The 14,114-nt window shown below is 44.4% G+C and overlaps 1 protein-coding gene across 1 annotated transcript in view; it reads left to right on the top strand.

The window, feature by feature from the left end:
• LOC126272251 (monocarboxylate transporter 9) overlaps window positions 1–14,114 on the top strand; it is a 627,258-nt gene that overhangs the window by 540,665 nt on the left and 72,479 nt on the right. Inside the window, exon 3 of the mRNA XM_049974965.1 lies at window positions 6,237–6,380. Coding sequence (XP_049830922.1) covers window positions 6,237–6,380 — 144 coding nt within the window. The remainder of the gene's footprint in view (window positions 1–6,236; window positions 6,381–14,114) is intronic.

Here is a 14,114-nt window from a genome sequence, read left to right as displayed (position 1 = left end):
TAATATTGGACGAAAGCAAACATTTATTTACGTATTCAGTAAACTTAATCACTACACATGGAATATACGTGAGATGCCACACTGCGCATGTCAAAGATCTACTATGTCTTCACCCTACCTCAGACATCTGTACACACAGTTACCCCATTTGGGTCGTAGATTTTATTGTTGGGATAACATTGTACCAGCATAAAAGAGGTCCTCGAACCACTCGCTTAATTTTCCTTGATCGTGAAGCTGCTTCACAGTGTTCTGATCGAGTAAGGTGGTGAAGCACCTGAGTTACTGGCTTCTTGCTGGGAACGAAATGAGTTCGAATCCCGCTCGGCCTTTGTGACTTAGTCTTGCCGCAGTTTCCTAAATTGCTGAGGAGTAGCTCCAAGCTCAAGGTTTCTTTCTTTCACTGTCCCCGTTTTAGTAAGTTCGCCATTTCTAATGACACAGGTCAAGATTGAAAATGAGAGACGCAATTTGTGTTTGGCGAAAAAACGGAGTTACGGAAATCAAATCAGTCGTTTTACGAAACAGTCATATGAGTTCATGTGCTGAGAATATATTTCATACATTCAAAATATGAGATACTTGCACTGTCCGGTAAAAGTAGTGTAGTCACATGAGTGTAATTCTTGGTGGCAACCAGTCATTTGTTTTAGTGTTTCACTGCGGTTGCCTGAATGGCAATTTGCAAGGGTCTGTGTACGCACGGATATGATACATCATGCTGTTGCTGCCACATAGATACGTGGAGTTTCTTTATAATTGTGGTGGGATTTAGACAGAGAGGCACTCAAATGCTCGATAGACAACGATTTTAGGTGATGGTCGTAAGCCAATAAAAAGCTTCACGAAATACTCTTCACTGGTGCCATAACGGAAATATGTCTTGCATCTGTGAAGCTAATATTTTACGTTTGTGACTAGCGTGCTCCCTCTGTTTACAGACGTCTCATAGAAACTGTGCCCACATAAATGTCGCACATTGTTTGTCGTTCTTCTAGCTTATTATATGCAACCACATCAGACTGTTACCTTTTCCACCTTCTAGCTCTGTACATCTTCACTATTGTTTCCCACTATGGACAGTCATCGCTACAAATACAATATTGTCATGTGTTTCGTTGTGTACTATCCAGCTCCAATCAGTTTCACAGGTTTTTGACCAATATTACACAAAAATTCAACTCAGTTAACTTGGAATTACAAGGACCAAACAAGATAATTGGGCAAATAACTAACTTGTTGGTTAGGAAAATGTGCAGTATCTTCCGAGATGCAGTATCAATCTTCTTCGCAGTGTCTCATAGAGATGGGCCGTCGTAATACGGATAGAGGAATTAAGTCTTATAGCTGGACGTTGCTTTCCCATACGGTGCTGTATAACAGCACTAACAACCTGATGAACACTTGATCCGAGTGAGAAGAATAGTTTACCGTCACATGTAATGTGACGTCGCTAGACAAAGAAGTCGCCGAATGAGTTGAAGTATTTCATGTCCTGACTGGGTTACCTTTTATAAAACACGATACAAAGCGTGTGAATCACGTAAAAAATCCAAGTTGCTGACAAGAATAATACACAGAAGAACGACAAATAAAATCGAGAACAATCAATTTGGCTTTAGTAACGTAAAAGAGAAGCAGTTCTGTGCATTACGCATCATGATGGAAGCAAGACATAGGAAAAATGAGGAAACATTCGTAGGATTTGTCGACCTAAAAAGAATGTTCGACAATGTGAAATTGTGCAAGATGATCGAAATCTTCAGAAAAATAGGAGTAAGTTACAGGGAAAGAAGGTAAAAACATGTGCGCGATAAGGACAAACTATACGTAAGTAGATTCAGATCTACTCAATATTACTATAGTCCTGTAAAACTGAATAAGTACAAAAGTGGTCCCCGTGCGAAAATCTATAAACCGTTTGAAAAAAATTTGTTACCGCGTATTGGTGTCACCATGTATAATGCGTTGTTCTGCTCTCAGCACTGCTAAACTAACTACAATTACAAAAGCCAGAATGCAAGATACACTATGTGATCAATAGTATCCGGACACCTGGCTGAAAATGACTTACAAGTTAGTGACGCCATCCGTCGGTGATGCTGGAGTTCAATAATGTGTTGAGCCACCCTTAGCCTTGATGACAGCTCCCACTCTCGCAGGCATAGGCTGAAATCAGATGCTGTAAGGTTTCTTGGGGAATGGCAGCCCATTCTTCACGGAGTGCCGGACTGCGGAGAGGTATCGGTTTCGGTCGGTGACTTTGGCACGAAGTCGGTGTTCTAAAACATCCCGAAGATGTTCTATTGGATTCAGGTCAGGACTCTGTACAGGCCAGTCCATTACAGGGATGTTATTGTCGTGTAACCACTCCGCCAGAGGCCGTGCATTATGAGCAGGTGCTCGATCCTGTTGAAAGATGCAATCACCATCCCCGAATTGCTCTTCAGCAGTGGGAAGCAAGAAGTTGCTTAAAACATCAATGTAGGCCTGTGCTGTGATAGTGCCACGAAAAACAATGAGGGGTGCAAGCCCCATCCATGAAAAACGCGACCACACCATAACACCACTGCCTCCGAGCCTTCGAATTTTACTGGTGCCCCTACACAAGCTGGCAGACATTCACCGGGCATTCGCCATACCCTCACTCTGCCATCGGATCGCCACACAACGTTTTCCCACTGTTCAATCGTCCACTGCTTACGCCCTTTACACCAAACGAGGGGTCGTTAGGCATTTATTAGCGTGATGTGTGGCTTATGAGCAGCCGCTCGTACCATGGAAGGCATTCCCTCATGTCTTAACAGATGTCCTATCATCCTGTCTCTCCACCTTATCAGTGTTTTCCACATATTCCTTTCCTCTCTCATTCTGCACAGAACCTCCTCATTCCTTACCTCAACAGTCCAGCTAATTTTCAAGATTCGTCTGTAGCATCACATCTCAACTGCTTCGATTCTCTTCTGTTCCAGTTTTTCCACAGTCCACTTTTCACTACCATACAATACTGTACTCCAGATGTACTTTCTCAGAAATTCCTTCCTCAAATTACGGCCGATATTTGATATTAGCCGGCTGGAGTGGCCGTGCGGTTTTAGGCACTACAGTCTGGAGCCGAGCGACCGCTACGGTCGCAGGTTTGAATCCTGCTCGGGCATGGATGTGTGTGATGTCCTTAGGTTGGTTAGGTTTAATTAGTTCTAAGTCCTAGGGGACTGATGACCCTAGAAGTTAAGTCGCATAGTGCTCATAGCCATTTGAACCATTTGATATTAGTAGACTTCTCTTGGCCAGGAATGCCCTTTTTGCTATTACTAGTCTGCTTTTTTTGTCCTCCTTGCTCCGTCCGTCATTCGTTATTTTACTGCCCAGGTAGCAGAATTCCTTAACTTCATCTGCTTCGTGACCATCGATCCTGATATTTTCTCGTTTTTCTCTTTTCTACTACTACTCATTACCTTCTTCTTTCTTCGATTTACTCTCACTCCATACTCTGTACTCATTAGACTGTTCATTCCATTCAGCAGATCATGTAATTTTTCTATACTTTCACTCTGGATAGCAATGTCATCAGCTCTATTCTATGAGTGTTCAAAGAACTGTGACTGACGCCCGAACAACAGGGGATTACATGCATTGAGAATAGAAAATAGTGCATTGAGAATGGCTAGCTTCTAGCCGAAATCTGGATTTGCATAATAATAAAATCTACAAAAGGACGACTGCTACACTCTATAATTTATAAGTCACATAATAGTCGCTTAGTGCGCCTACTTTCCAAATGGAAGGTAACCTGACATAAAATTGAACTAATCATATTTTACTCAGCAGTCCTAAAGTCTCTGTTTTTGGCAATCGTACTTACTTATTCGAAATCAAAAAGCAGCCCAACCTAGTATCGATTACCTGGACTACGTTACAGATAAGAGGTAGAACAATCATATTTGTTCATTTTAAAAGAAGAAAAACATTCAAGCGCCACTGTATAGATGCGGACTAGACTTAAAAACGTTAATAGTGTCCTCATTTTGGGGTTTTGAGGGTATGATAACCCTAGGTAACCGTCGATCAGTGAAAACTTTGTGCCACCCGCTCCCACCCTACCCCCTCAGTTCTGCCCACACCACCCCATTTTTTGTTCCATGCTCATCGCTACGTAGCCTATTTATTCGTTTATGGAAATCAACATGATTCTACTATGAAGTAAAAGGCATCCTCTCCAGTAACATTTTTTGTATGATATAATCCAAAACATAGAAAACACACAGTCCCTAAACTCTTTGCTAGCAACAATAGCGCGATTCATTTTTCATTGTTTGATTGCTGAGGAATACAAAGCCATAACAATCTTTCGGTGCGTTGCCTCACTTGGCATAACGAGATGGAAACAAGAAACAAACATCTCTGTGCTAGGAAGAGGTAAGAGGTAGGTCTTATGAGACTGTTGCTAAGCACTGAGCAACCCAAATCTCTTCATGATTTCCTTTAAGGCATCTCCGCCACACTCCCATTTTAGTGCCTTCAAATCCTTTCAAATGGCTCAAATGGCTCAAATGGCTCTGAGCACTATGGGACTTAACATCTGTCGTCATCAGTCCCCTAGAACTTAGAACTACTTAAACCTAACTAACCTAAGGACATCACACACATCAATGCCCGAGGCAGGATTCGAACGTGCGACCGTAGCAGTCACGCGGTTCCGGACTGAGCGCCTTAACCGCGAGACCACCGCGGCCGGCTCAAATCCTTTTCCTTCTCTTTCTTGTTCTTCTTCTTTTTCTTCCCCCTGCTACTTTGTTCTCCCTCTTATTTCTTTTGCGTTTGCTTGGTTTTGTTCGCTGGTCACAGAACTGCGCTCACACAGAAACGGCGGCCAGCCTGACGTACCTTGGGTATGCTGTTAGCCATATGGCAGTGCTGACTGGTGGACCAAGGGCCGTAGGTTCAGCCCCCCAGTTGTAAAGGTTGTATTGCTTCGTACGCGGTGACACCCTTGCTTCACGAAGTGTGTGTTGTGTCGAAAGTGCACATGTTTAGTGTAGATGACTAATGATTGTGTATACCCGCCAGGTTAGCCGAGAGCACTAACGCGCTACTTCCTGGACTCGGGTAGGCGCGCCGACTCCGGATCGAATCCGCCCGGCGGATTAATGACGGGAGCCGGTGTGTCGGCCAGCCTGGATGTGGTTTTTAGGCGGTTTTCCGCATCCCGCTAGGTGAATACCGGACTGGTCCCCACATCCGCCTCAATTACACGACACGCAGACATTTATAACACTTCCGCATTATTTCATGGTGTACACTGGACGGAGACAGCTGGGGTTCACCGATTCCGTCCTGGGGGGGGGGGGGGGGGGGGGGGTTATGGGGTGACGGCAGGAAGGGCATCCGGCCACCCCTTTCCATTAACCAAGCCAATTCCGTTGTAACCACGCCGACCCTGCGACCATTGCGGGACAAAGGCGCAAGTGAAAGAAGAAGACTAATGGGTGTGTACATAGTGCAGTGCCGCATTTTTTTATGTCAATGCGGAAAGTAAAAGTACGAAATCTGATGCCACAGTCTACTCCTATCGAACAGAACGAAGGGAACTGTCAAGTTTACCGACCGCATCTGATAGACACAACAACAGCAACAGTGACACACGGAATCTGACAGATGGACCACCATCAGCAGTAACAGATGTGAGTAGCACTGTATGAATTAGTAAGAACAAGTTAGCACTTAGTTCCAAGTGGGCTGCTGTTGATCTCGGTTCTTTTTAGCCGAAACCCACTGAGCTGTAAGAGGTGAAGAGGAGTTCCCAATTTGGAATAGTTGGGTCCGAAGGCCTAGTCCTGCATGCACACTTTCTGACGTCTTTGATAGAAAAATCGGCCCCGTCGGCGAACCGATGTACCGCCTCTGGTGGGGCCCTTTACGAGAGGCATGGTGCCAACAGTACGTGTTACGTCGTTATTGGTTCTGGAGAACAGCCCAAGCCTCGGTGACCAGATGAGATGCTACAGAGTGTATCAGTCTCTGTGAGAACATCAATGCGTATTATTTATGTTCAAGCACGTCGCATGATTAACAAATAAACTTAAGAATTTGTTGGCCTCTTGTGTAGGCTGTTCGTAGTGCCACGTGTTTTCCTTTTAGACTGGACAGCTGACGCCTTGTTCCTACAAAGGGGAGACCGCTTAGTCTCTAGATGAAGTGCCTTTGCTGTATGTGACTTGGTTTTTCGCCTGCAGGTCCCATCTCGAGCTCGTTCGTGAACAAGTACGGATGCCGGCCGGTGACGATCGCAGGCGCCATCTTGGCGAGCGCCAGCCTCGCAGTCAGTGTGTTCGCTCGCAACGTGCTCACGCTCTACTTCACCATCGGCATCGGCACCGGTGAGTAACCCAGCAGTCTGCGCCTCAGCTGCAGCGGCTTTTCAACGACCTGTAACGATTACTGCTACACTACACGTACACATAGTATACATGTATACAGGGTGGTCCAGTGATCGTGAGCGGGCCCAATATCTCACGAAATAAGCATCAAACGAAAAAACTACAAAGAACGAAACTTGTCTAGCTTATAGGGGGAAACCAGATGGCGCTATGGTTGGCCCGCTAGATGGCGCTGTCATAGGAGTCGTCATACTTATTACATATTCGTGAAGTACGTAAAGAAATATGAATGTTTTAGTTAGACCACTTTTTTCGCATTGTGATATATGTCGCTGCAACAGTCACAAACATATAGCTCACAATTTTAGACGAACAGTTGGTAACAGGTAGGTTTTTTTACATTAAAATACAGAACGTTGGTACGTTTGAACATTTTATTTCGGTTGTTCCAATGTGAAACATGTACCTTTGTGAACTTATCATTTCTGAGAACGCATGCTGTTACAGCGTGATTACCTGTACATACCACATTCATGCGATAAATGTTCAAAATGATGTCCAACCTCAATGCATTTGGCAATACGTGTAACGACATTCCTCTGAACAGCGAGTAATCCGCCTTCCGTAATGTTCGCACATGCATTGACAATGCGCTGAGGCATGTTGTCAGGCATTGTCGGTGGATCGCGATAGCAAATATCCTTCAACTTTCCCCACACAAACGAATCCGGCGACATCAGATCCGGTGAACGTGCTTCTACGACCGGTCCACCTGTCATGAAATTTGCTGTTCAATACCGCTTCAACCGCACGCGATCTATGTGCCGGACATCCATCATGTTGGAAGTACATCACCATTCTGTCACGCAGTAAAACATCTTGTAGTAACATCGGTAGAACATTACGTAGGAAATCAGCATACATTGCACATTTAGATTGCCATCGATCAAATGGGCGCCAGTTATCCTTGCTCCCATAACGCCGCACCATACATTAACCCGCCAAGGTCGCTGATGTTCCATTTGTCGCAGTCGTTGTGGATTTCCCTCTGCCCAATAGTGCATATTATGCTAGTTTACGTTACCGCTGTTGGTGAATGACGCTTCGTCGCTAAATAGAACGCGTGCAAAAAATCAGTCATCGTCCCGTAATTTCTCATGTGCCCAGTGGCAGAACTGTACACGACGTTCAAAGTCGTCGCCATGCAATTCCTCGTGCATAGAAGTATGGTAAGGTTGCAATCGATGTTGATGTAGCATTCTCAAGACGGACGTTTTTGAGATTCCCGATTCTCGCGCTATTTGTCTGCTACTGATGTGCGGATTCTCCGTAACAGCAGCTAAATCGCCTACTTGGGCATCATAATTTGTTGCAGGTCGTGGTTGACGTTTCACATGTGGCTCAACACTTCCTGTTTCCTTAAATAACGTAACTATCCGGCGAACGGTCCGAACACTTGGATGATGTCGTCCAGGATACCAAGGAGCATACAAAACACACGGCCATTGGGCATTTTGATCACAATAGCGATACATCAACACGATATCGACCTTTTCCACAATTGGTAAACGGACCATTTGAACACGGGTGATGTATCACGAAGCAAATAACGTCCGCACTGGCGGAATGTTACGTGATACCACGTACTTACACGTTTGTGACTATTACAGCGCCATCTATCACAAAAGGAAAAAAGTGGTCCAACTAAAACATTCATATTTCTTTACGTACTACACGAATATGTAATAAAAATTGGGTTTCCTATTTTTAAAAACGCAGTTGATACCGTTTGTCCTATGACAGGGCCATCTAGCAGGACAACCATAGTGCCTGTGGTTTCCCCCCTTCAAGCTAGATGAGTTTCGTTGTTTGTAATTTTTTGGTTTGATACTTATTTCGTGAGATTTTGGGCCCGGTCACTATCAATGGACCATCTTGTATACACCGTCGTTTAAACCCTAACCCTTTCGTGACCGTATTAATTAAAATTTTGAAAATGACTTTAAAAATTGGTGTTCTACATTTGGAGTGGCTACCGAGTGAGGTTATGTTGCTAAATTTCGATTGTTGTTTATAGTTATATAATTATTTTATGTGGGACATTTACGTCCCAAAAGAACAGTTGTTCCCAACCTGGTGGTACTTACAGCCTGAGAGGTAAAATGAAATTTTCTAAGCAGTAACAAGAAGGGCACTAGCATTTGGGTCTCGAAACTCAACTACTTTCGAAATATCATTATTATTATGGCACTACTTCGTATCTGATTACATAAGTTACCAATAATTACATTTTTTATTTCAAATTCTAGCATTAAGCTTGAGACAACGTGGTGGAAGTTACAACATGTAAAACGAATGTATGAACATCTTTCTTCCTCCCATACTCCACCTACTGCACATATACGAGGGTGCGTCAAATGAAAACCTTACATATTTTTTAAAAATATTATTCATTGAGCAGAAGTGGTACAAAGCTGTATCACTTTTCAACATAATCTCCCGTACGCTCAATGCAAGTCCTCCAGCGCTTACAAGGTTCATAAATTCCTTTAGAAAAAATTCTTTTGGTAGTCCGCGTAACCACTCATGCACCGCGCGGCGTACCTCCTCGTCAGAACGGAACTTCTTTCCTCCCATTGCGTCTTTGAGTGGTCCAAACATGGAAATCACTTGGAGCAAGGTCTGGGTTGCTCGCTCTCTTCGTTTCCGGTTGGTGGAAGTGTACCCAGGTTTCGTCTCCAGTAACGATTCTTGCAAGGAAACCATCAACTTCTCGTTCAAAGCGCCGAAGAAGTTCTTCACAAGCATCAAAGCGTCGTTCTCTCATTTCAGGGGTCAGCTGCCGTGGCAACCATCTTGCAGACACTTTGTGAAACTGGAGCACATCATGCACAATGTGATGTGCTGACTCATGACTAATCTGTAAACATGCTGAATGTCATTCAGTGTCACTCGGCGGTTTTGCTTAACTATGGCTTCAACTGCTGCAATGTTCTGTGGAGTCACAACTCGTTGTGCCTGACCTGGACGAGGAGCATCTTCCACTAAAGTCACACCATTTGCGAATTTCCTACTCCATTCGTAGACTTGCTGCTGTGACAAGCATGCAGTACCGTACTGAATCTTCATTCGTCGATGTATTTCAATAGGTTTCACACCTTCACTACCCAAAAACCGAATAACAGAACACTGTTCTTTCCTGGTGCAAGTCGCAAGTGGGGCAGCCATTTTTATACTGATACTGCGTCAGTACGTATGCATCTGAACTATGCTGCTACCTACAGGCCATTCTGCACGCTGTTTGTAGCACGCTTACCTACTTACAAGATAAGGACGCGGAGTTCGACTTGTTATTACAAATTTAAGGTTTTCATTTCTCTCATCCTCGTACTTGGTATCATCCACCTTTGACAGTAAAATTGAGACATAAATGCTTAAATATCTGATGAAAATGCCTTCTCCAAGTCAGATGTAGTTCCTATAATGGGCTAGAAATGGTCTGAAGAAACGATCCAACTGAAATCACAATACAGCAGTAATTATGCAATGGCGTTGAGGCACATGGAAACCATTTTGAACACATACGCTGACTGTGGCTGCATGTACAGCGCGTATCAGACCAGTCTCTATAACAATGTATGATTGAATAAATGGTCTCTAGCCTAGAAACCAAGCATTTCCGGACGTAAGTTCCTTAGACCTTTTTCGCTCCGTATCATCTCATCGCTAAATCTTCACAGTTTGCATAAGGTGGAAAAGTCACCTTTTATAACTAAAATTCTTTTACAATTCCAGAACGAGATTTTCATTCTGCAGCGGAGTGTGCGCTGATATGAAACTTCCTGGCAGATTAAAACTGTGTTCCGGATCGAGACTCGAACTCGGGACCTTTGCCTTTGTCTCCGCAATGTCCTTTCTTCCAGAAGTGCTAGTTCTGCAAGGTGCGCAGGAGAGCTTCTGTGAAGTTTGGAAAGTAGGAGACGAGGTGCAGACAGAAGTAAACCTATGAGGACGGGGCGTGAGTCGTGCTTGGGCAGCTCAGATGTTAGAGCACTTGCCCGCGAAAGGTAAAGATCAAATGTTCAAATGGCACTGAGCACTATGGGACGTAATTTTTAAGGTTATCAGTTCCCAAGAACTTAGAACTACTTCACTCTAACTAACCTAAGGACATCACACACAACCATGCCCGAGGCAGGATTCGAACCTGCGACCGTGGCGGTCGCGCGGTTCCAGACTGTAGCGCCTAGAACTGCTCGGCCACCCCGGCCGGCCAGAGTCAAAGATGCCGAGTTCGAGTCTCGGCCCGGCACACTGTGTTAATCTGCCAGGAAGTTTCTTCTTTTACAATTATTGTCACATAAAAAGCGTTTATCGCATTTTGATCGTGACATATATTGAAAATAATAATATGGTGTCACACATTAATGTCCTTCACCGTGATGATTTTAACATTTTACTTTATTTAATATATCCATCCATATGGCGACGGCACATGCTACTGCATTTTAGCTTTATTCCCACACGTCGTAGCTCAGGCTAGTCAAGGCTCCAAGGGCAAGAAATGTTATCAGTCGTCACAATACTCGGCCAGCACCACTACCACGGACGATATCAGGTGTCGTGTGAGGACGGCTCTAGGGCTGAAGATTATCACGACAGCGAGAACGGCTCCTCGCCCACGGAGACGGCCGTCGTGCCTCCCCGACTAAAGCCGTCGGCACACGGACCTTGCTCTCGAACGTTCACGTTGAGCGTGCCAAGTTCAACGCGCTGCTGAACGCTCAGGAACGATGCGACTTGTGCATATGGTACGTGGGTCCCAACGTGGTATACACGATCGTAACGCACTCCAGCGGCAGCTGTGGGAGGTTTCTGATTAGTAAATCACACTACCTAACGGGCACGCGTGAAATTCCCACGTTAGCACTATTAAAACGCACTTTTCCTCCATCGTCCACGAAAAGGAAAATACCATGACCAATCGATAAGGACACAGGATTATAAAAGTTCCATTACAAACAGTGCGGTAAAAATTTGAAATACTTCTCTGCATAAGATAGACATTATTTCATCATTCCCACATTTTAGTAAAACCCCAAGGTTAGTCTTATTTCATCACTGTTTCTACCCAGTAGCAGAATCTTTGCAACATGTGAATTACGAAGCATAAAAGAAAAAGGAGCAAAATTTCTTTATACAAGTAGTGCAAGCTGTCCTGTAGATTAAGCCAGTCAAACAAAGTCACCCCTCAAAAAAAGGTGAACTTATATTTACATAACATCAAATATTGTAGTATATACTTATAGTAAACTAATAATATGGTATCACAACCTAATAAAAACGCGAATGTTAGAAAAAGAAAAGCTGGAAGGGTCAAGACGCGAACCACCGCCCCAACGAACAAATCGCTCCAAGACAGTGACGCTACTCATTAGGCTTTCTTTTTAATCTTATTTTGTTCGTTTTAGTTCGTTGTAGCTGCTCGGGGCGGACGTCGCAAGACATCCGTTTCAGTTCGTCGTTTATGCATTAACTCAGTTTTTTTTTTTTATTACAGAGGGCTGCTAACCCCCGACGGAACAGGTTTTTTTAATTTTTTTATTTATTTTTTTATCGTTGTGTTTGGTCATTGCGGACGTCACATGACATCCGGTCAAGTTCGTTTGTTGCTCCTTCCACTCAGTTTTTTTTATTACAGAGGTCAACCAGCTTTCTGACCGAACACGCTGAGATACCGTGCCGGCGTGCTAAACGAATTACACACACACACACACACACACACACACACACACACACACACACACACCATCTGATCATAGTGTGTTAGCGTTTGCTGAAACCGTAATCGTAGATAGGTTACTAATTGAAATTTAATTATAACAAATTGTACTAAGAACAATGCGTTTTGGGGGTATCTTCAGTGTGTCGCTGCCTTCAAATAGCCTACTCTCATAATAAGCAAGTTATAATAGTTCTTTTGCCACGAATATGATGTTTCTCATTATTTTATTGGAACGAATCACACAGTTAACAAAGGGTTTTCCAGTGATTCTCAATTTGCAGGTGCTCAGAAACGGCATACATACATAAAGGCTTGAAATGAATGCCAATATGGCGCCTCACAACTCTCTACTGAAGGGAGGCGGCGTGCGTATGACGTAGGTGGTGTTGTGCCCTCTCGTTGGTCAACACTCAGACGCACGCTCAGAATATCTGACATGCCAGATATTGGTCAAAAAGATTTCGGGTTTGCAGCCGGTCGTCGTAATCTTCATTGCACGATATTTCGGCTGGACAACTGCCAGCCATCTTCAGGTGAGCCGATCAAGGACTGACGAAGACTTTTTTTCTTTATTGTATTTCAATTCCCGATCGGGGTGGGCTGGCCGCATCATATGCGCTGCTCTTCAGCTGAAAGACATAGAACAAACCATAGAAGACATTTAAAAATAACAAAGGAGAGAATAAGGTGAACATAGATATAAAAAAAAGGGGGAACATCATGGAAGACAATAGACAAAAAACGGGGTGACTGTAAAAAAAAAACTGTTTAAAAGTCGCAAACACAAAAAGCCACACACTGCGACGATTAAAAGAACACAAGGCACAGTATGACTGCAGCATAAAAGTATCGACGGATGGCGTGGCGCAGAACGTATCACTGACGGCGAACCTCAAGGCAGTACACAATTCAAATCACACCCCTTGACGCACAGGAGAAACAGCACTAAACACAACACGGATGTGGCACACTGATGATGATCAAAACAGAGGATCTCCCAGGCGCTAGGAGATGAGGGAGACCTGAAGAAGGGAGGGGGGAGGCTAAGAGATGGGGGGGTTGAGCGGGGGGCGCGCTGAAGAGGGCCAGGTAGGGAGGGATGTGGGAAGGAAGGAGGCAAGTATGGGGTGCAGGGTCTCAGGGGAGGGGGGGATGGAGGAAAATCCGCTCTGGGAGAAGACAAAGACGTTATCTGCTCCTGCTTATATACCGCGCTTGCGTTGCAATTGCGGAGACAGAAAGGCCACACCGACCAGAGGCAGCGCCCTCGCTGGTGGAACTGCAGTAATCAGCTACCATCGGTATTCTCGCTGGCCGCAGCTATTGAAGTCTTCTGGCGTCTTCGTCTCGAGCAAATTTCTGAGATGACGGGACTCCATGCGTTATTCAATTGGTAACCACTGTCACGGTTCATTAGATTTCCCGCAATGCGTATTTCAACAGATTGTTTGATAATGGAGTCCCAAAAAGTTTTTGCAGTGGCCAAAATCGAAGTTTTGTCGTACTCCATTGAATGTCCATAGAAATACAATGTTCCGCAACTGCAGACTTACTGGGTTGCAGGAGGCGAGTGCAACGTTGATGTTCTCTACAACGCTCTTCCACAGTACGCGTTGTCTGTCCTATATGGGCCATACCACACTGACACGGTATTTTGTAAATTCCCGCCTTCCACAGCAACAAATCATCCTTCACCAGTCCCAGCAAATCCGAAATCTTAGAAGGCAGACGAAAAACCACTTTCACATTAAAACGATTAAGAATCCTTGCTATCTTGAAGGAGATATTTCCGACAAAGGGAAGAAAAGCTAGGGAATTGCCTGGCACGTCCTCCTCTTTATCCACTTCCCAGTTCCTGGCTCTAGTTGAGAAGGCCCTGTTTATTTGCTGGGTCGAGTACCCCTTGTCTCTGAACACCGTCCTCAAATGTGCCAGTTCCTTAGGCAAAT

Source organism: Schistocerca gregaria, chromosome 5 (assembly GCF_023897955.1).
Source record: "Schistocerca gregaria isolate iqSchGreg1 chromosome 5, iqSchGreg1.2, whole genome shotgun sequence".
Lineage (NCBI taxonomy): Eukaryota > Metazoa > Arthropoda > Insecta > Orthoptera > Acrididae > Schistocerca > Schistocerca gregaria.
Note: the sequence above shows the minus strand (reverse complement) of the source record. Positions and strands in the feature narration are given on the sequence as shown.